At 38.0% G+C, this 23,926-nt stretch overlaps 1 protein-coding gene across 1 annotated transcript in view; it reads left to right on the forward strand.

The window, feature by feature from the left end:
• The first annotated feature begins 9,057 nt into the window (after positions 1–9,057).
• PLCH2 (phospholipase C, eta 2) overlaps positions 9,058–23,926 on the forward strand; it is a 44,062-nt gene continuing 29,193 nt past the window's right edge. The window contains exons 1-6 of the mRNA XM_010577542.1: positions 9,058–9,204; positions 9,573–9,816; positions 10,349–10,478; positions 16,074–16,244; positions 19,141–19,234; positions 22,879–23,082. Coding sequence (XP_010575844.1) covers positions 9,069–9,204; positions 9,573–9,816; positions 10,349–10,478; positions 16,074–16,244; positions 19,141–19,234; positions 22,879–23,082 — 979 coding nt within the window. The 5' untranslated portion in view covers positions 9,058–9,068. The remainder of the gene's footprint in view (positions 9,205–9,572; positions 9,817–10,348; positions 10,479–16,073; positions 16,245–19,140; positions 19,235–22,878; positions 23,083–23,926) is intronic.

Raw genomic sequence — 23,926 nt, forward strand, 5'->3', positions numbered from 1 at the left:
CACGGCTTTAGGATTAGTGCGTATGATGGATTTAGGATTTGAAGCAAACATGTGTTGCTGTGTTTGCATCATATCTAGTTTTTACTGCCTAGGGAGAAATGTTCTTCCTTTTATCATGCATGTCCATTAAAATACTGAGGAGAACCTTCTGAGAAAAGATGAGGACTGGTACAATGACATTTTGAAGAGCTGTATGAGAAGCAAGTATGATTTTTCTGGCTTTTTCAGACCTGGAAGGAGACTGAAGAGCTTAAGCACCTGGACAGATTCGCAGTGAAAGGCAAGGGTGGCTCAGCGGGGCGGAGAGGGGAATGGATTGTACTATTAACTGTGCACTTATTTACTGCAATGGATATTGTTGGTTGGTTTTGAAGAGCAAGTAAAGCCCTCAGCAAGAGTGGGACTTGCAAATCTCTTAGTAATCAAATACATAAAAGGGGTACCCCTATGTAGGAATTGCTGTCAGAAGGAGGAAGCAGCACGGAGAAGCCAACAACTGTAAATTGCTATAATGTCTTGGTGGATGCTTAGCAGCTGGTAAAGTAACAAAGGAAAAAGAATATCATCGGGAGGCCTTTCTGTCCAGAAATGGATTCATCTACATGCCATCTTGCCTCATGGCCCTGTCCGTGTCTATCATGTGTCTTCTTTAAAACATTGAACTGAAACCCACCCAATCCTCAAAAATATACATATAGGTACGTCACATAGAATAAAAAGGATTTTGTTAGGATTTTAATATTCTAAATCTGGACAGGGGAGGAGGCCTAAATTTACTGTGAAACTTCTCTGTAAGAACCTGAAAAATACCACTGGATTTTGGAAATCACCGATTATCTTGTTTTTTCCTATTTTTATGCATTTTTGAAAATGTGTACTACAGAATCTTGATGTCTACTAAGGCCGACAGTGCTTATATTCAGTTCTGAAGCTGCCCTTTGTCTCAGATATGGATGCCTCAAAAACTCCCTTGCTTCAAAATAAGTTCTCAGTGGCCCGTCTGGCTGAAGAGTTTTTCTGGGTTGGTGGCAGCATCGTAGCTTCTCCGAGATGGAAAATCGGCCATATTGGTAAGATGCAGGCTGAATACCTGCCACTTAATTGAGCAAGATGGTATCATCTTGAAAGCTTTCATGTTTAAATCTTATTTAGTGACAACTTTGTCTAGCTGTAGCGTGGGGGAGTGGAAAAGAAGGAAGAACTTGAGACACAGCCCTAGTCCTATGTTATTTTGCATGGTTGCTAGTGCAATTCTTTTGGTCTTCAAGAACCTCTCAGTTATAATTTCATTTCTGATTTCTTTACATTATTCTGGAAAAGCAAATGCAAAGTTGTACATTTTGATGTGTGCAGACCTTTTGAAATTCTCTGTTGCATAGATAGGATCTATCTCCCTCTCCATACTCATAGTAAGATAGGTCTGCTATCTGCCAGAATTTGTACATCTCTTAACTCTTCAATGTTTCATGCAATATTTGTAGTTTTCAGTCTTTGAAATGAGCCTTTAGAAGTATCTCTGTTTTCTTCCATAGTAGGTCACTGGACTCTTGGGAGGTTGTTTTCTGAATACTGATATACAATGGCAAAATTCTTAAGCTTCACTAGCTATCTGAGAAGGGTCCCTTTTTGCTTCATAGCAGCCTTTCTTTTAAATAGGTAATAAAAACAGTAAACCTAGTTGGAAATGGCTAGAGAAATTATATGTTTCCTGTTGTAGTAAATGCATTTTAATAGCAGTCGTCTTGAGCCGCTCAGGTCCAGTAAAGAAATCTGCAGTGACCTTGACCAGAACCACCTGTTGCCTTGGAAGCACTTTTTTGTCCTACTTGTATGTCAGCTTTGCCAGTCAAAGATTTTTTTTTATTTTTTTTTTAAACAAGAAAGTTGGAGGTATAGATAGCTTAGAAACTAATAGGAATTTTTTGCAGAGGTCCAGAAATGCCATCCTACTCTGCTTCTGCATTTCCCTGGATCCAGATGGCTGATGGAGTCTCAACCAAGAGATGGAGAGCTGACAGACTGACCTCGAGTTAAGCACCCTAATTTCCACAGGATTAAGAGCATCTCTTCTCCCATTAATGTCTCATTTATTAGGGGTTGTGCGCTTTAAGGATGGATTCAGTCTTGCATTAACTCTTGTACGCAGCAAATGCTGTCCCAAGCATTGCTGGCAGGATTACACAGACATTTTCTTTTTCAAAAATACTTTAAAATGTTTTTGCCAAAGAAAAGAATAGTAAAGTCCTGAAATTTATTGAGGCTTGAGTCAGTGAGAGCAAGTAAGGGGTAGAAACTGCTTACACTATTAATAAGATGGTTGGTTTAAATGGTGAGAAGGACCTGCTTACAAGTCTGTAGGACTGCAAAAATGAAAAAAAACAAGGTTAATGAAGTTGGATGTGGTCTGTTTTTTAATTGGATCCTGGCATAATGATGCAAATCAGCCTGCTATACTTGATCTATGAACACCGTAGACAGAAAATACCTTAGGTTAACTTTTGATCATGCCACTCGCTGCATGACAATGTCTCCTTTTCTTGGTTTTGTGTTTTTTGGTTCTGGGGGTTTGGGGGTTTTTTTTGTGCGTTTGGGTGTTTTGGTTTGGTTTTGGGTTTTTTGTTGGTTGGTTGGTTGGTTGGGTTTTTCTTTTTGGTTTGGGGTTTTTCTTTTTGGTTTGGGGTTTTTCTCTGTGTGCGTGAAGTAAAATCCACCCAGTGAACAGTCCAGGTTTTATGTAAGAGAAAACTGAACCAGTATCTCCCTCAATGAGTTCATGTTGTAAGGAAAAGACTGTACTTTAAATATGTAATAATAAAGAATAAATAAATATAAAAAATAAGTAAAGTTTAAAGACTATAAATAAATAAAGAAGATCTGCCTCTGTTATGCACAACAGGATGCTAAATCCTCTATGTAACAGAAGTTGTTCTTAATAGCAATTCATTTGATTCATAAGGCAATGGGTCAAGTAGGATTTACTACTGATGTATTCCATTAGTGTAGGTGCCTGTATAGGGAGTAAAACCAGGCTGCTGTAGCCAACAATTAATGTTAAAACTTCTGTGATGAGACCATTACTTGAGTAAGTGTCTTCAGGGTCAGAAGTGACATTCTGGGAGCCTTTATTATGAGAGTGGTATGATGAATTGTCATGAATATTCCTCAAGCTTACAGAAATCAATTGTACAGTTCATATGCAGAATTTTCAGGCTATCTTCTAAATCCAAGACTTTTCAACTGAACAGAATTCCCACCACACTGTACTGGATATATTATATATATATATATTTTATATGCTTTTATATTATTATATTTATATATTGATTTTTAAAAATATTTGATGCCTCCTGTCTAAACTGAAACTGATATTCCTAGCAGGAGCAGTCGGAGCCAGTCAGTTCTTTGCTTTTCCTTCTGATGAGCCAGTTATAGCTGCAAAACCATTTCCAGTGAGACTTTAAAAAAAACGTAGCAATTATTATCTCTTCAATGGATTTGCAGTGTTGAATGTATGACAAGTGTGGGAGTCCTTTGTTTGCATGCCAGAAAGCTGTTTTTGTTTAGTAATATTTTAAGGGAACAGCTTGCTCTTATAGTGCACATGTACTGGAGGGGTTTCTCTAGGCTGACCAACATGTTGCATCTTCTGGAGGCCCTGAAGAGAAATAAGCCTCTGAAATCTATTTTCCTCTCCTTATAGTATTTAGAAGAGCGGTTGTTTTGAAGCATACTATCAGGATGCATCTTGTCAGAATCTGTTAACAGGGCAGAACTCAGCAGTATTGCGTGATGCTGGCCTTTGGACTTTTTCTGAAGAGACTGGCTAGGGCCAAAGCTGTACAACATAACCTGGAGCCGTATTGAACTTTGGAAGTGAATCTTTTGACAAAGCTGGTCCATGTATAAAAATACTCAATGACTCAATCCTTCTAACTTCTTTTCATCCTCACATGCTAAAATACTCCCACTCCTTCACACATTTACATCAAACCCAGAAACTCCTAGAAGACAATAATGCTACTGAACCATAAATAATTAACAGACGTTAGAACATCTTTCTAACAATAAGCATGATATTGGGCTCTGTTTTTATTTTGTTGTATCAGGACAAATTGTAGGGATTTATGATTTCTGTAGTTTTGTTTTTTATTGTTACTTTAAAACTTTTTATGGTAACTATAAATGTTACTATTAACTATGAAAAATCACTTTGAGTCTTTTTGCTGCATCAGTCTAGTGTCACTTTGTAAGAACACAAGAATGGAACTAAGTGTTCTATGTTTCTGTTTCCTGCTCCGCTACGACAGTGCTTTTTGCTGCAGTAGAGATCCATTTTTCCATGACTGTATTTTGTCCAGATGCAAATTGAGGCAACTCGTTAGATCAAAAGAGAGCTGAACCTCAACTGAATTCTGCACAAAGGTACTACTGAGGTACAAAATATTATTTAACCAAGAAGAAAACTTCAGCCTTTGAAGATAGTTAGGAGCTATTTCTTCCAAAATATGTTTCATTTCAAGACTGAGGAATTTTTATTTGAAGTATAGAAATGAATCCTTAAAGAAGGTATCTGAACAATGGTAAGGAGAAGCAGTTATACTTGTCTTCTTATCAGTGTGCTATTCTCATTTACATGCTGTGAAAGATTTCAGAAAAAATATCTTATTTTTTCTTTGATATAAGTACCACTATGATTCCTCCTCACCCACAAATTTTTCTGCCAGTCTCTCTAGGGGTCTAAACTTTCAGTCATGTAGACAGGTAAGGGTGTATATTTCAGTGCACATACATATGTAGAGGTGTGGACATGCACTGTTTCCCCTTTCCATCTCAATCTCCTGGTTGTTGTCTAGCTACCCCTAGCTAACACCTCTGCACTACATGAAAGGTTTTCCTTCCTGTCATGTTGGTAGGATCCAGACAAGCTGCTGTTGTTCTCCTGACAGGAGGAGGAAGACATTTCTTGTGCTTTCCTTTCCTTGTGTCACCAAAACTAAAAATATACTTAAAACAAGTATTTGGTATGGTCTGACCATTCACTTGGCAGGTACGCTGAATAGAACTGAACTCAAGTTTGTGTCCTCAAACATTAATTGGAATTGTGCATTGAATCACCAAAGAACAGTCCAGTGTACAGATCAGCTGGAACTGGCAGCAGGGCAGCTGCTGAGGTACTGGGTAGGGTTTGGGTGAGTAATTCTGCAGCAGAAATGAACAGCTGCATTAAAAGAGCTATCCAAGGATGCTTATTAAAATTTTAACAGACTAGGAGTATGTTCTTGCTTCACGTAAAAGCAAAGTAAATGCACGTTGTATAAAGTGTACTTTTATTTTGGCGCTTCTTTATTATTTTCTGCTTTGTAACAGGTGTGTTCTTTTGATACTTCTCCCATTTCTGCTCTTCTCATTTCTTCAAATAAAATTATTTACTACAATAACTTCTGAAGAGGAAGCTGGAAATTTAATGTGATTTGAAGTCTGTGTAATTAGGGCTAATAGAAATTTCATTAACTATTTTGACCAAAAAAAATTTTTTTTTTTTTTCAAAAAACTATAGACCTTGTGAAATTAAAATAAGTTCAAGCTTTCCATAATTATTAACTCACAGTAAATTTGAGAAGTATTTATCTTTCTGCTGAACTGGAATGAAAGCAGATATTGAAAAGATTGCAGTGTCTGGGAAATGGTCAAGCCGAGTTTGAATCCACTTTGGATCTGATGTAGTGAATTCCAGTAATGCTTCTGAACTGTAGCACAGCATTTGCTTTTATGACTGATACCTGCTGACCACATTGATTTAATCTAGGGGCATCTGTGATTGAAGCCAAAGGACCAGCTTTAAGAAATAGAATGTTACATGAGGGATTATTTTGTTCTCAATTTAACACCTTCTCTCTGTAAATATTTTATTAACATAAACAATGTACTCTACAGAATTGTAGCTTTAAATTTAAATTTTCTTTTACTATTAATGATTTGCTTTCAAATTAACCTTTTGTTGAACCTTCTTTTCCGGAGTAAATTAACTGAATTTGGCTGAATATAAGCTCTAAAGCACAGGAACATTAATGATTTTTTCCATTCCTTTTTACTCTGCCTTGCTTCTCTTGGGTGTTTTTGCCTTTGCCCAAGAGGTAGGCTTGAATCACTGCAAAGAATTGTGTTGGTTTTGATGCACTTTTAGAATACATGGAACGAGTGTTTTAGTTTGGACAGTGTTTCATCTGTAATCTGTATGTACAGATTGATAAGAGGAGCCTGACCTCAGAATTTGCTTGTATTTATTTATAAATCTGTACTTAGTAGAACATGTATTTTATGTATTGGTTTTCATTCTTCCATCCAGAATCTGAGTAGTAATTTACACTTCTCATCTCTAGGTCTGAAAAAAATACATAAATACATTGGACATGGTAATAGTTTTAATTTTACTTAGACCGGGCAGAAAAGCCACAAGAAAATTAAGTCACAGGCTATGCTCTGTCATTATGGGAAATAAATGGGCGACCTGGCAGAAAATACGAGATTCTGCATTCATTCCTGGGACACAGCCAGTTGCTAACAGTTTGCATTAATGTTGTCTAGCTTAGCTCCTTGCAACAGCTGAATTTCAAAAGAATGCCTCCTCTTTGGGCAGGCATGGGCATGGCCCCAACCTTGCTTCCAGGGGCTTTGCATGCAAGAGCCTCAGCTTAACAGCAGTTCCCAAGGAAAGAGGAGGAGCCCTGCTGAGAGAGAGCAAAGCTCTTTGAGGGAGCTTCTTCTAAGACTTGCTTCTTTGAAGGCCGCTGGCTGCACTGTCTGTAATGCTGCCAAATCCCCGGGAGGGGAACGTGTTTTAAGTGCCCAGAGACAAAGTACAGTATAGGTGAAAGGCCTCCTCCTAGGAGAATGTGACTTTAAGTGATTTGGAAGAAGAACAGTCTGTTAGATTTTTGCCACAACATCTGGAAGCAAATTTGTAGGATCAGTGACTTAATCCATAGAAGCAATGGGAGGCAAAGCTGATACTCCATCTCAACTTTCTAAAAGTACTATTTCCAGAGTTTACTATTTTCTTTGGCCTGGATGGCAAGTAAAAGTGTGATGTAAACAGCAGACATGCAATGCCTTTGTGATGGCTCTGTATGTAATGAAAATGGGCATTCTTGCTTTCGGCAGGAAGTAAACTTTTGGGCTATAAAGCTTTTTCATGGTCTGCAGAAGTCCTAGTGTTGTTCTGTTACTCTAAAAATGCTGTATTTTTGCTAAAGGAGCTTCAGAATAACGTTGCTGATAAATTCAGTTTAGCTTTGCCTCAGACTCTTTCTCTTGTGAAAGATCAAACATTTCCGTTACAAATCTGGTTTCCTTTTTGCAGACGTACTGTGATACCTTGGTGTTAACAAGCAAGTTAGGAATATTGTCTGAATCTCCTTGTGCTTATTCTAGAAACTGATACTTATAGTAGTTTGATTTAGAGTGTGATCAGAAGGTAAATATTAGTAGTTCCTCTAAATCCCCCCAAATAAGTGTGCTGCTAGTAGTTCTATTATACTCTGCTTGTTAGCGTGTTTTGAATGTGCTTTGTGTTTCATCAGTCATGGGTATTGGCAAATGGTGGCTAAATGTTTATGAATTAGGACTGAATACTAAAATATAATTATATAGATTCACTAGGCATTTTAGGTCCTAATCTTGTAATTGCATTAATAGGGAGAGGTGTTTTTCTGAGTTTGCTTATTAGGATTGTTCACACACTGGGAGCAGCTTATCTGGGTAAATATTTGTAGAACTGAGCTTCTGAACTTAAGGCGCTTATGAGAAAATTACAGCTCTTCCATAGCACCAGACTATGGGCTACAAATCCAACTTAGTTAGCATTCAATGTTTTTTCTAACTCAGTCATAAAGAACAATATTTAATTGATATTTTGGATCCACTTTAATGTAAATGTGAGGATTTACTCAAAATATATGTTATAGGATAGAAAAAAAAATACTGATAGCTTTTTATTCATACTTATCCCTGTAGTATCTGAGCGCCTTACACAAAACATTGATCAGTGCAAAGAATATCTGTTCAGTATTGTTCTTTCAGCTTCTCCCCAGGAAGAAAATTCTGGAATCTTTTTAAGGACAGCAAAATATTATTTATATTAGAGAAGGCAAATCAAAATAATGCCACCCTCTACTTGTTAGGATTTTTGCCTGGTTATACATTTCCCTGACCGGTGTAGGATACAATTACTCTGTTGTTGACCCTGACTGTAGACCTCTTTATAAGAATGTAGCCTTTGAAGCTGGCCTCATCTTTGCAGTCACACACTGGATTCTAATCACCTTCTTGCTGTTAATTTTTAAGGCAGTGAAAATAGTTTAACTCTTAAGTCATTTGTACATAAAAGCTTTTGAATTTTTAGGGTTCCTAGAATACTTTTGATGACCAAGTTGGGTAATAATTTTTTTTTTTTAATTGAATTCTGAATAGACAGAATGCAAACTAAACTGCTTCATAAGAAGCCATGGTACTTCTAAACAGTGATACTGCTGACAGGAACTCCAGAATTTACAGAGAGGAACGTGAAAAGAAACTCGTTGAAGTTATGCCACAAGGTTACTGTATGCTTAAGAGGCAAAAACGTGAGGTATAATGAAAATAACTTTCCTGACATGGGGTGGAACTGTGCTAGTTTTTGCTGGCCAAGGATCCAAACTTCCAGGTGAAATTTCATACTGTGCGCGGCACAAATTTTACATATTGTAGGAGCTTGAATTAAGCATTCAAGATGGTCTTAAGCAGGGTATGTACCTTACACCAATTCTAACATATGTATGTTTCATACCTGTTAATAGGGCAATGAAAACTTTCACATTTACAGGTAAGTCCACAGTTGCCAAGAATCTTTCTGACTTTTTGATCATATAATCTGACCTCATATATTAGACTGTACAGGAAATCTTGTCCTTTGACTTGAACTGTTAGTTTGGTAGCTGCTTGATATGTTTTCTTCCTGTAAAGGTGATTTTAAAGGGAGTGAAGTCTGACTTACTGGTATCACTTTATTTCTCTCTTCAGTGGAAAGATGTATGAGTTCCATGCAAACTGGTACCCAAATGATCAAACTCCGTGGCAGTTCCAAAGGGTTGGTCCGCTTCTATTACTTGGACGAGCACAAGTCGTGTATTCGTTGGAGACCCTCTCGAAAGAATGAGAAAGCCAAAAGTGAGTGTCAACCACAGAACCTTTCTTCTGATTCCTCCTAGGGTCTTGCCTTCTTATGAACAAACAAAAATGAAGGATTTGGCTCATTCACGGGTGATCAAGAAGAATGTTGTGCTTGAATTTAAAGGGCAGTAAATTATTTTATGATTAATAGTTTATGAAGATTAAGTTGCTCTTGTTAGCCTTGCAGGTTGCAGTACTGTAGTATGTTGTAAATGAGTTGCAGGCAAAACCTGTGTGAACTGGGGACCTTGCAATGTGAGCTTTGAGCCCTTTCTCTACAGGATTTCTCTACAGAATAAATGCATCTTGTCTGGCCAAGGGCATGCACACAGTCATTAATGAACTACATGCTTTTGTCATTCTAGTTTCTATCGACTCTATTCAGGAAGTTTGCGAGGGGAAGCAATCAGAGATCTTTCAGCGCTATGCTGATGGCAGTTTTGATCCCAACTGCTGCTTCAGCATCTACTATGGAGACCATATGGAATCTCTTGACCTGGTATCTTCCAGTGGAGAGGAAGCACGCACCTGGATCACAGGGCTAAAATATCTGATGGCAGGGATCAGTGATGAAGACAGCCTCTCAAAACGCCAAAGGACCAGAGACCAATATCCTTCTTAGACTATCTGAGAGTATTTTCCAGTGGTGGAGAGCTATCATAGCATAGGGATTCCTTTAAGTATTTGTTTTGCTAAAAAAAGCACTAGGCTTAAAGCTTCAAAGAGGTTCCCATTGTATTCCCTGTTTCCAGAGACAGAGGAGTCCTTGAAGAGGATTGTTCTGGGCAAGATTTGGAGATGAATGAAGAGTGGACTGAAAAACATACAGGTATGTTCTTTCATCTGTTACTTTCTGTGTAAAGCTGTCCATTTCATTTGGTTATATGGGACGAAGTGTGATGCAACACTGAAATTTGCTCAGAAGTTAGTTCTTCTGTGTTGTAGTATGGGTAAATAGCATGTGTTGCATATTGAGCACAGCAAGTCTAGAAACTGTTAACTGAAATAACATGAGTTATACCTTGAACTTTCTTTCATCCTCGGTCTCATATACAGTCTAACATGAAAAAAAATCATATATATATAAAATACTCAGTAATATCCCTTAATATTCCATGCTGTTCCTTAACTCCTGTTCAATGTGGTTGAAGCAGACATTTGATGAGGCAGATAAAAATGGTGATGGCAGTCTGAGTATTAGTGAAGTGCTCCAGCTAATGCACAAACTGAATGTGAACCTACCCCGACAAAAAGTCAAGCAAATGTTTAAGGTAAGAAATTTAAATGTGTTTTCTTCTAAAAGAACAAGGATTCAGCTGCTGGAGATTTAACGTGAAACCTAGTAGGAGAGATTGTAAATACTTCATCATCTGGTTTGTTTCCACTCTACTGAGAGATACTACACAGTCCATTTCATAAATTGAAAAAGAGCTCCAGAAACACATCATAAATAGTTATTCATAGAAAAAGGCATTACACCAGGTACCTCCTGGTGTTACATAACATAAAGACACACAGTACAGAGATTGCTTTTTTGCTATACTTGTTGATTTGAAGCTCAGTCACATTTCCTCCTCTGATTACATTCTCTCTAATAAATAGTATCTAGTAAAGTATCCAATATCCTCCAGTACTAATAAAATATCCAGTATGCAAAATTCCATATCTGTCAGGTTTTTTGCATTGCTAAGAGTATTTGTTTGACATTGCATTCTGCTGACCTTGACCCAATTTACTGGGCAACTGAACTATGGAGATGTGTATGCTTTTGTAATTAGAAAGTCTGTTGTGTGAAGGACCTAAGCAGAAGTTGAATCAATAGTTTTCAGCATAGTGAACTGCTATGACTTTTGCCCTACATGGAGTCAGGGACACCTCAGCATAATTTTCCAGCAGCGCTGGTATTTTAAAGAATGTTCTCTTGGAGAGGCTGTGAGAGATCATTTCAGAGAAAACTAAATACTGGAATTTCAGTAGCACTGAAAGGGATCAAATACCTATCTACTGATGACTTTCTAGTCAGTCTGAATCTGTCCAAGGCATTGTGTATAGCTGAATACTTAAGTTTTGCCTAACTTAAGGTGGAGAAATATTCTAAGCCTGATTTCGCAAAACTGAAGCAGGAATAAGTGAATTGCCTAAGGTCACACAAAGATCTGTGGCAAGGCAAAGGTAATTCTGTTCTCTGTTGGTGCTTGAAGACTGAGCCATCTTTTATTCTAAGCATCTTCTGAGGTTGTACAACTCCTGGGCAGTTTGCAATCAATTTAAGGCTGTTTAAAGATTTCTTAAAGTTCATGTCTTCATTTTCTGAAGCTTTTCTTCTTTTTTTTTGGGTGATTTTTCCTGGTTTGATGAAATACTTATGGAATGAGACTGCCTGGGCATATATTTTTTCCTGTTGCTGTGTGGGTAGAAGACCACTTTGAAACAAGTAGTCCTTTTGGTATTGCTGAAGTGTAAAAATTCCTTTTTTATTTTTAATCTTTCTTTCAGTGCACTAGGACAAGAACATTAGAATACTTCAGTCCTATGAAATAGAAACCTGAAATCATATGAGAGTCTTTGGAATCATTTTACTGATTCATGCTAGTGAGTGAATGCTCTCATTTTGACATGATATCTGCTAAGATGTAAAAATTAGGCTCTGTTTATCATTTAGGAGGGCTCTGTTCCATTATTCTGAATTTAGTATTCCTTAGAGAATTACCTACCTGTGTGTGAAATTGATCCATAGAGAGAGAGATGGTAAGAAGTGTAAAACCTAAGCTTCAAGGTTTAGATGGTGTTAAGAACCTTGAATGAAAAGCACTTTCGCTGACAACAGCCACTAGTTATAGAATTGTTCCATTGCTAAAGAACAGTAAAAAATAAAGAGAAACAGTCAACTGGGGCTTTATGATACGATTAATAAATCTTGTGCAAATAAATTTTATTATGCCGGCTCTTGTTCCTTAATAAACTGCCATAATGTTGCATAGCTCACTGAGTCCTACGTGCAGACCTCATGGAAACATGCACAGTATGGGTAGTTTTGTGGGGGATCAAGGAGAAGTTAAGAATAGTGGCAGTCAGCATGACTTTTGATAAGTTAAGTATTTTAACGTGAAACTGAACGAGTGAATGTGTACAATTGAATGGGTGGTTTTGTATTCAGTCTGGATGTGAAGCTGTCATTCCTTTAACTTATTACTGAGAAAAGAAAGAAGGCAAAATGATCTCTTTCATTGGTTAGAAACCAATGTAGCCACTGCATTTTGCCATGGACAGTCTTTATAGACTGACTTTATGGCCTCTGATTATGGCCTTTTATCTCTAGCAGAAGAAATGAGTGTTAGAGAATAATTTTGGGAAAGAGTGTAACTTGGAAATCTTCTGACTAATTTGATTGGAGAAAAAATGGGCCTTGAAATGTTCCTTCTCTTCCATGGCTGTATGTATTTATTCTAATGCCTCTGGGTTGAAAACATTTTTAACTTACATCTCTTTCTGCTCTTTCTCTCATCCTGCTGACAGCTGATGCTGAAGCCTGCTTGGTTGCATCCTATGTGCAATGTAAATTCCTTTGTGGGTCCAAAATGGTAAAAGATGCTCAAATGGAGCATGGAGAACAGGATAACTTTGCAAACCACAGCAACTCAAGGTTATGGGGAAGGAAGGAAAGGCGATTGGAAAGTTTCCAGTAATCAGCTGATACAGGTTATCCTAGTGTATGCATCAGGCGAATATTTTGCCCATCATTTGGGTGAGTTGTTCTTTAGGAACAGAAGGTCCTGCAGAAAAAGAGTCTGCAGCTAGGGGGAAATTTAAACAGAAGTTTAGAAGTAGAGTTTAAATACTTGAGCATTTTTTCTGTATGTTACTGAATAAAAGAGAAAGAAAAGCTTCATAACACACAGATGCCCCAGGAAGCTGGGTGCTCATTTCTCTCAGGCTGCTCTTACTATGCCAGCCCTTGTTTTGATTACCATTTTCTGTTTCTGTTGCATAAAATTTATGTGGACCAGAATGAATTTTGAAAGTAGATTTGTCCATGCTGTTGTACACTATTGCATTATAACACCATATACATGTCCAAATAGAAAAAGAAATTTTTAAATGGAATGAAATGCTAGTCACCAGGAACTTGCAAATACCCTCTCCTTTGCCTTTGCTTTTGTTTGGGGAAGAAAAGAAGTCAGTTTGTGTCTTTCATTTCTGCAGGTGATAAATTATCCAATTGATGGATTAAGACCTGTATGGTTATGACCCTAAAAAATTTTACGTGAGGCTATTGCATTAAACAGCAGTTTGTGCAAAAGAGATGTCTTCTGCCAACTGAAAGTTCTTTGAATTCCAAAAGTACTGGCCATTGGGAGGAATGCTTGTAATAGTATTTCTGCAAGAGTATGGGCTACTGTGTTAGTCCCTGATTGTTTCCATACAGAAAATTGTTACCTCTAGGGCGCAGCCTGTACCTTATGAGAGTATTGGAGGTGAGGACTTTTCAGCTATTTTACTTTTTCTTATGCAATGTCTGGACAGAGTATGTATGTACCTTCAGAAACATAATGTACATTTAGGTGCCTGAAAATCTCACAGTTGGAATGGCAGCTGTTCAAGCACTGCTTCAAGTTTACTGGAAAGTCATGCTAGCCTTTTCAATAGGATTCTCAAAAATTCAGTTCTGGACACGTTCCAGGCTCAAAAGCCTTTGAGAATCATGCATGTACAGCCAGAGAAAACCAAGGGGTTTTACCCGTTACTTTTTTTTCTTCAGTTTTTTTCTTTCACACCAGCAAACACTAGGTTTACGGATGTAGCTCGGTGAAGAACTGAATTTAAAAACTCATTAAAATTAGTAGATTACTGACTCCCTTTCCAAGATGAACCATTAGGTTTGATGCAAGCCAAATAGAAGAGACTGGGCAAAACTCTCCTGGGAAAAAATTTGTGCTGCTTGTATGCTGTGTTCTGGTTTTATTGTTTGTAATCAATGACAATTACTACACATATCGGGTGCTTTAGAAATGCTATTAACAAAGAAGAATAGGTTTGCTTTTTCCACATGCAATGCATAATTGAAACTGAGCTGGTCTCAGCTGAAAATATAATTGCTATTTGATAGCTTAGAATCAGAATATTAAGCAGCCTTGAAATTAAAAATCAAATCTCTTGGTTAATGAAATAATTACACCAAGTATTTTAAGATATAATATGGTAGATTACATGTAGGTCTGAAAGAAAGTTACCTTTAATATTAATTTTTCTAGTTAAAAAAGTAGTAGTGAGTTGTTTAAAAAAATCTTGCCATAGTTAAAATGGCAAAAGCCATTTTTATTAGCTACTTGTTGTTCACAAATGCATTCGTATTTTCACCTGGGGCTCAGTTCTAAAGAAGCTTCATCTATGACTTCTCATTCTTCCAGTCACTTCCTCCATAGTACTGTCAGCTTCAATGTTGTAGCTGGTACAGGCTCCGAAACTGCTGAAGTGTGAGACTGGACAAGAGACAAAATAGCGAGGTCTATCAAGATTAAAGAGTAGGGAACAAGTGCAGGGTGTCCTTTGGGAACAAGGAAAGAGTAGGCTGTTTGTGTAAGTTTTTAAAAATCTCTGTGGGTACGTTAGAATAAATTGCAGGGTCATGGCAGTACTTTGTTCTTGGGCAAATAACTGTGAATTGATGTCAGCTTGCCAGGACAGAAGTGCTTTGTGAAGGCTGCTCAGTGCTGCTGTCCGTGGTTGTGAGAGCTTATTATCAGTGCTTTCCTCAACTGATACAAGTGCATGTGTGACAGTATGTGAAGGAAATTCAGTGGAAAATATGAAGGTTTGGTAAAAACCTGCCTCATTTATTTATTTTTTAATTTTGTGGCTTGAAATGTCCTTAAACATGTCTACAGTGAACGTGAGTAAAGCAATATGCTGATAACTCCTTTATTGAGAACAAAGTAGGGAGTGCTGGATAAGCTTCTTTTCATAAAATACGCAAGTGTTGTCTATCCTGTTTGGGAAACATTGCAGCTTTCCTTCTTCATACTTTCCCGTGGCAGAATTTCTCATTCATTTTTTCATGCTTCTTGGAAAAGGCTTTTAGGAAACACAGTAATTCCATAATCTCTCCTTCAAATAGTTCTATCATTGGGTGGATGCCATTGTGATCAGACTCTCACAAGATTTCTTTGAAGAAATTCTATCTCCACTGTGTGCAAACAGTAAGTAGTGTTGCTGATGCAACCGAGCATGGTTTGGATCACAGGCTGGGGCACCTGACCCCAAAAAGGAACCAAGAAATATATATATATTGTAGGCGATAGATATACCAGACAATATAGTGTCATTTACTGATGATTTTTTTTTTACTTGCAAAATTATTATTCTTGCAGATCTTACTAGCTTATGGCTGTGGATTTAACAGATATCCTCCCAAATCCTAGATATAAAATTAATTTCAAGATGACTTGGGTTCTAATGACCTTCTCAAGAAAATATGAATGGGTAATTCTGCCAGACATATGCATGTTCTGTTCTATGTTGCAGGGTACGCTGTCTTACTTCACTGCCATAGACAGAAGAAATCCTTCAAGCAGGGTTCCCTGTGGAACAATAAAGACCTTAAAAGTTGTTTCTTGGCTGATTCGCTAATGCATACATTTAAGAGGTTCAAAGGGGAAAGCTGTGCAAAGCATTCATATGACAAGCATCAGCCTGATAAATCAATGTGTTCTAGCAGGCCGTACAGTGACTAGCCATGTCAGGCAGTGTCAACCTGCATTTAATTTCAGTGTTGCTTTATTCTTATGCAGGAGTTTGTTTATTCAAAGTTCGTTCAGGCTATTGCTGGGCAACTGGGTATCTCATTGCCTTATTATTGTGTAATGCAGGAGGCTGATACGGATGATAACCAGGGCACGCTGGGCTTTGATGAGTTCTGCGCCTTCTATAAGATGATGTCAACACGACGTGATTTGTACCTGCTAATGCTCACCTACAGCAATCACAAGGACTACCTAGATACAGATGACCTGAGACGCTTTCTGGAGATTGAACAGAAGGTAGGCCCAAGCCAGGAAAAGACTTCCAGTCTGCATGCCTTTCTGTTTGCCATTTAAAATGGGTGGGAACTTTGTTGTCATGCATGTGAAAAATAGACAGTTAGATGCCTCTTGATTTTCATCTTGTAGGCTGGCATGACTCCTTCTTGAATCTTCTTGCTCTCACTACCTCTTTTTTTCTGTAGACTTTCGTTGTCCCCCTAAAGAAAGCCTCTACAGTTTCTTTCTTTTTCATGTGTTCTCTTAGGACAATTCCGTCAGTATCTGTCTTTTCCCAGTATTCAGTAGCCTGGTGCAAAGATGGTGTTTCTGGCTCTGCTTTTGACTTAGTGTATAGTCCATGATGAGACACTGAATTACTTTGTCACACTATCTCAGTTTGTAAAGTGGAAGATTATGTTTTTGAAGAGCTGTTGAGAGGATTATTAATGTCTGGGAAAGTTTTTTGAGGATGTATAGTAGTACATATTAAGTTGTCTCTTAGTGCTTTAACTCCAATGCTGGGGTGGGTCTTAAAGACTATTGTCCCATTTTGCTGAGCTGAAACAGGTGAGGTATTTTTCTCTGACAAACCACGTAATGTGTATATGCCCTGTATAATAATATGGGGCGGGGGTGGTGGCGGAATCAGCCAGTAGATAATGATAAGCTCGATATTTACTGTTGTTCATGAGTGTGACACATTTTACAGCTCTTCAGAGATGTTAATTTACAGCTTTATAAGCTTTGCTATTCAGATATTGAAGTGCACCTATACATTGTGCTTATAGCTGTTTATGCACATTCAGCAAAATACCAGCAAACTATGTGCTGTGTTGCAGTAAGTGCTATCCACTTGTGTTACTGTATTTAACAAGGCGGCTAGCCTACATCAGTCACATTAGAAATTTTGTCCATCAGTCACTTATGCGCACTGAAGTTACGGAAGTCCATTTTCTGACAGTTCACATATGTTTTCATGAAAAAGGGAAACTAGTGTTGATATATTCTTTTTTTTCTAATGGTAAAAGACCAAAGTTTCTTATCTCTGTGTGTATGGTGCACCACATTCCTGCCCACTGATCTGCTTCCTCCGTCACTGACTTGAACCTTTATGGCATTAAGAATCTTTGTAACCAAGCTACCTGGAAGCCTAACACTTTTACTCCTACCCCAAATACCCCTTGATCAGAACAAGTTTGAGTCTTTCTGGTACATGGTAATTTGGCAGACCAGAAAACAGCAAGGCATCTAGTATCTGTACCATGACAACATTCAACCATTGGAACAGGTTGCCTGGAGAGGTTGTGCAGCCTCCATCCCTGGAGGTTTTGAGGACCAGACTAGGTAACACCCTAAGCTAACTGATGTGACCTTGTAGTGGACGCTGCTTTGAGCAGTATTTTGGGCTGGGTAACTTCCTGAGGTCCCTGAATGATTCTATGATTTTTCATCTAGAGACTTGTGGAAGATTATGAAGTGAGGAAAAATAATTGGATAGCAAGATGCAGTCAATGCAGGAACAAATGCATTGACCCATCTTTGCCTTTTTCTCTCATGATCTCTTTTGAAGCTGCATGCCCGTAAATCATAAATCTCTATCAGTTTCAAACATTGTCTAAGAAATGAATGAATAAAAAAAGATATCTCTCTGGCAGTTATCTTTTTAGTTAAGTGGGGTATGTTTCCATTTCATTGGTCAATTGATCCTCCAGATGGTGAGAGGAAAATGAACACTCGCCACAGGACACAAATCAGCTCAGCTAATCACTGATGTGGACAACCCGTGCCTGTGGGGCTTCTCTCCCTTGCCTGGTGCTACCCTTTCTCATACAATCTGTACAGGGAAAACAAGTGTTCATTCTGTGCGTTTGAAACTGTACCAGAAAAACCTTCTGTTGTTCCAGAGCGTTATCTTTTAAACCCAGCAAACCTATAATGTATGGGCAAATAAAGGGTTAGGGGTTTTTTTCTTGCTCTTCTTTTATTTATTAGATTTTAAATTGCCCCCAGAAAAGGCATTGATCTGGTAGTAGATAGGCTGGTGGTTTCTTTTCCCTGTAAGCAAAGATTCCATGTTGCCAAAGCAGTCATCAACTTGGTCACTTTATTGGCAGTTCCCTCTGCTGACAAGAGCTGATTTTCATGTGTCATGTACAGCACCTAATGGAAAGGATTTGCTGGACCACTCAGGACAGGAATATTAAATAATAACAGGGGTAGTAATTAGAGGAAAAATCTACAGTAAATAGCAGGATTATTAAATAATAGTGTTAAAATCAAATTATGAAAATATTGCAAGGTAAAAAAAGCTACAGCTTATCATAAATGCCCCTTTCTTTGTAAATGACAACATTTACAAACATGTATTTCCCTTTGTACTCTTTCCTTTTTCAGTTGAGAATGCAAAGCAACCTTGAAGTTAACAGATTTCCTCAAGGAGCTTTCTGAGAGCATTATGTCCTGATTCTACGTTACCCTGCTAGTAACTGATTTTTCTGTCTGCTGCATAAAGATGAGGCATTTTCTTGTTTTATTTTAAAGTAAAAACCTTTGATAATGCAAACTAATCCTTTAATCCTACAAGAGAAAAAATGCCATTGGTTTGTGACAAAGCTGCTTCTGTTTGGATGCTCTGTGTGCCTAATAACACTCTAACCAGATTTGACCTACAAAGCAGAACTCTGTCTTTATTGGCTGTGATCAGGCAGCTGCCAATAGGACAGAAACTTTTCACAAAGCAGTCTAGTTCTTATCTGACCTGACACTGATTGACAGGAGTGAGAATCTCACTGGGTAACTGGAAATCCTTAGTACCACTATGGATATTCCGGCCAGCTGTTAAACTGTATACAGAGAAAAGAGCTAAGAGAAGCTGTGATTACTAGTTAACACTTCATTTTTGCTACTTTTACAGATGACGAATGTGACTAAAGAACACTGCCTGGAAATCATCAGCAAGTTTGAACCATGCATGGAGAACAAGCAGGAGGGAGCTCTGGGGATTGATGGTAAGCTGGCTGGCGTAGCTTTCGTAAGAAAGAGGCAAGTGTTTAGATGCTTATGAGAATATTGCGTTTGTTTGCATAATATATAGTCAGAGAATTTTCTCATGTTGTATAGAGTATGCTTTTCAGTAGTTTTTTTTTTTTTTAATATCTATTATTTGCTGAGGAATGTAAAGGGAAATTGGTACTCTCTGGAGGATTTTTAAAGGTACATATCATGATGAAGTAGCAGTCATTGAAGGTCAGCTGGAGCTGGATGTGTCTTTATTTGTGCTTTTGGAAAATACAGTAGAACTTAGTTGCATCATTCCTGCAGGTATTTTTGGAAATCCTTTAAGTTTTAATAAGAGGAGTCATCTGATCCAGAGTAAACATGTGAAGTGGGATGATAGATGAAATTTATATAGAAGCATGCTTTCATGACCTCTGCTGCTAAAGCCTTCACTCTGAATATAATGATGCTGTACCATCGTGATGGTAGCTGTTATTTTGAGGACTGATTCTAAATCCTTTCCCCTAAATAGTAAATCTTCTACCAGATCTCACTGACTTCACGGACAGAGTACATTCCTCAGGAATTAGATTCTGCGCAAAAGTTCTAGGACCTTTTGAAAATCAGTCTTGTCTATTTCTATGGGTGTGTTGTCATAGTGAAAAGTGGCCAATTATAAGTTCAGTTTGGTTTACTGCATGAAGAAGTGGGTAGTTTCTGGTATATTGTGTAAGGTGGGAGTTTGTTGCAAGAAATGATGGTTGCTTAGGGTGCATTCAGGTCTGTTCTACTTTCAGACTAAATTTTAAAATTATTTTAAAGCTTATACTAATGCCAAGTGAGTGTAGGAGTTGCCATATTCATGTTTTTATTCTCTGGTGCTTTACAGTCAGTGGCAGTCACATAAATAATCAATAATCAGGTTCATTATTTTGCCTTCCTCACAGCTAGAAAGGTAAGACTAGGCTTTTCAAACTACTGTAGTTTTTCATACCAGAAGGGAAAACTTTTAAAAAACTAACCTGATCTATAGAATTGCTTTGCCTAAGAACGGATGATAAAACAGTTGAGAGTTTATGGGTTAGGATTAGAGACCAGCCCAACGTAGGTGACATTCTGCTGGGTGTCTGCTATAGATCTCCTGATCAGGAGGAAGTAGAAGATGAGGTTGTTTTGAAACAACTGGAAAAAGCTTCACGTTAGGAGGCTCTGCTCCTTATGGGAGACTTTAACCACTCCAGTATCTTGCTGGAAGTGCAACAGAACAGAACATATCTAATCTAGAGCTTAACCAATACAGGAGACTTCTGGAGTGTATTGATGATAACATCCGAACAGAGCTGACTGAGGAGCTGACAAGGGGCATGCTGCTGGATTGGGTACTAACAAAGAAGAAAGAACTGCTTAAAGAGCACAGATATATATCTGCATGCATATGCATGTATGCACATGTGTGCACACATGCACACAGAGAAGTTGTTCTTTTCTTGTCTTTGTGTGTAGTTGAGACTTTAGATTCCTCTTGTCTTCCAGAAAACAAATCGAGTGTTGCCTAGGGAGACTGAAATACAACAGCTATGGAAACTGAAGCTGTACGTTTATTCCTCAAGTTGGTACAGCCCAGACAGGAGCATCCTGCCCACACATGGAGGCACTTCAGTAGTACTAAAATAATACTATAGTGTCCTTTGCCCATTCATGTTCATTCATGTGTCTGTAGTGCCTTGTGTCCTCAGCTGTGATGGCTTTTATCATGAAGCACCTTGGACTGGCCTGTGACAATTAGCTCATTCAACGGAGTCTTGCAAAAAACCTCTTACCTTCCTCTGTTGATCAAAATAAAACACTGTGTCAGTATGCTTTTCCTGAGTGTGTAAATACTGGAGATCTATGGTACACAACACTGCCAATATCTTGATTCATTCATATTTCTTCATCGTAGGGCTGATAGATCCAGTTAGTGTGAACTCATTATAACAATTTTGATACCATATTTTAACAAGTGCTTAAAGCAAACAATAGTGTTGGTTCAGAGGCTGCCCTAACAGTGATGTGTGGAATTAATCTTGTAGCAGCTGTTTGGTTTGTAGTAAGAAGAAATAATTAATCTGCCAAAAGTGATTAGCTGTATGTTTGCTGATGCTGTATGCTGCACATACACTGTGCCCTATCAATTTTTCACGGTATCTGCTCTGACTTGGTTAGTCTTTTGTTTTTACTCTAGCTATGTTACTGGTTTGCTAGTTGATCATGATATGTGCCTCAAGAGACTCAAATATTAGGCTACACTGAGGTTCCCTAGCACTGTTTCCTAGTGTATTCTTCAAAAAGATTTGGCTGCTATTTGTATTTATCAGCTCTTTTCCTTTAATAAAACTTTCATCAACACAAGATGTAAAGCCTATAAGAACTGTCATAAAGGTGACATTTTATCTTGAATTCTATTCAAGCTCAATTTCTCTGTGTTCTGTAGACCAGTATTCTGAGATTGATATTGAAGACTGGACTTGTTTTGCCTTGTGTAACTTTAGTGAAACAAAGCACCAGTCTGTCACAGTCAGAGAAAGTGCATTAAGACCTTTAGAAGTTTGGCAGGATTTTTATATGGGCACTGTTTTATTTATGGAATAATGAGTGAAATGTCAGGAGAATTAGAAGTCTTGAAGCAGAGACCTTTTGTATAAAGGCGTCATTGCCGTCAGCAGCTGTTAAAGTCAGGATGTGAATGGAAATCTTAGTCTTTCATTAGTGGTGAACGAAAAGAATTTTGGGGAGGCTTGACATCAAAGTTACAGTTTTTAATGTTAGTTTGTCTTGTGAAAGAGTCTGTGTATATGTGCACAAATGTATACTGGTGATCTGAGAGCAGCCATTTCATACAAAGATAAAAAACGTAACTTGCGAAAACTTTGCTTCTGAACAAGAGTGATTGCAATACAGAAATTGTCCAGGTGATGTTTGCATGATTTGCAAGCATCCCACTAATTCAGAAAATAAGTTCTAGAAAGTACTACAGATAAATGATTTTTCAGTGTTAAGTCCGGAGTGAACTTCAGTCTCATAAAGTGACAGTAATACAATACTGCAGATCTCTCCCAGCCACATGCATGTTTGTGCATGCAGTGTCATATCAAAATGAGAGACTGTTGCTTGTACAAGCCAATGTGTGTTGACATTCTTTTGGTATTTTCAGGAGAAATAGAGGAGAGGAGAGTATCTCCCTTGCTTCACACTGTGTTGGGCCACTAGAAACTGTCTTTATGCAGTACAATACCATATATCTTTCAGCTCATTTCACTGAGGAGCAATGCCAGGATATCACCACAGATCCCTGGAGGCTTTTGTATGCCATGCGACTTAATGTCCCAGCAGAGTCTTTTGACAAAAATTATAAGCCTAAAATGTCAGGTTTGGATTAAATAGACATATTTTCTTAGGAAAGGCAGAGCAGGGAAAAGTGCAAAGCAACTGTAAATTTATTGAAAGCAATAATCGCAATTGGTCATCGTGACAGTTGGAATGTGGTGGTGATATTTATCTTACATGTTCATGAATGTGTTGGTGAACGTAGAGATGCATTTTTAGGCTGGTTTTAGGAAGGCTACAGCAACAAAAAGGACAAAACTGTGTTATTTATAGTATTGTTTGTTTACAGGTTTCACCAATTACATGCGGAGTCCATCAGGGGACATATTCAACCCAGAACACTACCAAGTGAATCAGGACATGAGTTTTCCTTTGAGTCACTATTTCATTACCTCTTCACATAATACCTACCTCATGGGAGATCAACTGATGTCCCAGTCTAGGGTGGACATGTATGCATGGGTGCTACAATCTGGCTGTCGTTGCGTAGAAGGTAAAGATCAAAAGGGAATCATCAGTAGGTTCCATAGTTTTGTTTCTCCTCTGTAAAGGAAGACTGATGACTTCTGTTGAGGACATGGTAATTGGGCAGAGGAAAAAGCCTAGTAAAATGGTGTCTTTCCTTCATAAAGAACAACAAAATAATGTTGCAGTATAATGGACAAATTTTCTTGAGCATGGAAATAAGGCAGACATTTGAAGAGTAGTGTCATTGGTACTGAGGGAAAAAAATTGTAAAAATATTTTTGTAGAGAGAATAGTAACTTTCAGTAGAATGTATTGGTGTATATACTTTCTAGCCGAGTGCATGACAAGCAAACTCAAAAATATGGCAGATTTCTTGCTACACGTAACAGGAAAGCCGATATTTCTGATAAGGGAAGTAGGGTTCTATTATGTGAAATGTTGACAGTCTCTGCGGTGACCAGGAAGCCTTTATGTGAAATCTCTTCTGATGCTTGTAGTGCCTTTCTGAGAGAGTACCAGTTTCGTAATCACCTTTAATATCCTGACCATCAAAGTGTTTTCACAGTTTTTCAGAAGGCCAATATCATGGTTTGCTCAGGTTAGATTGTGGATATGCCAATGGATACTTCAGAGGAGTAAAACATTTCATGGAAATATGACTGTAAACAAGTATAAGGTTAGGCAAAATCCAAAGAGGGCTAGAGATGACTAGGTCTTGGCTTTGCTTGTGGTGTGAGAAGCTTGGCTAAGATTCTCTGCTTTCCTTTTCAGGTTCAGCAGTAGCATAATGAAAGTAATGCTATGCTATGTCATCTCTCTTCCTGCCATAATAATCCTCAGCACTTGTTAAAAGGAGATCTTTTTTGCTT

This window comes from Haliaeetus leucocephalus, unplaced genomic scaffold, assembly GCF_000737465.1.
Source record: "Haliaeetus leucocephalus isolate CR32 unplaced genomic scaffold, Haliaeetus_leucocephalus-4.0 Scaffold556, whole genome shotgun sequence".
NCBI lineage: Eukaryota > Metazoa > Chordata > Aves > Accipitriformes > Accipitridae > Haliaeetus > Haliaeetus leucocephalus.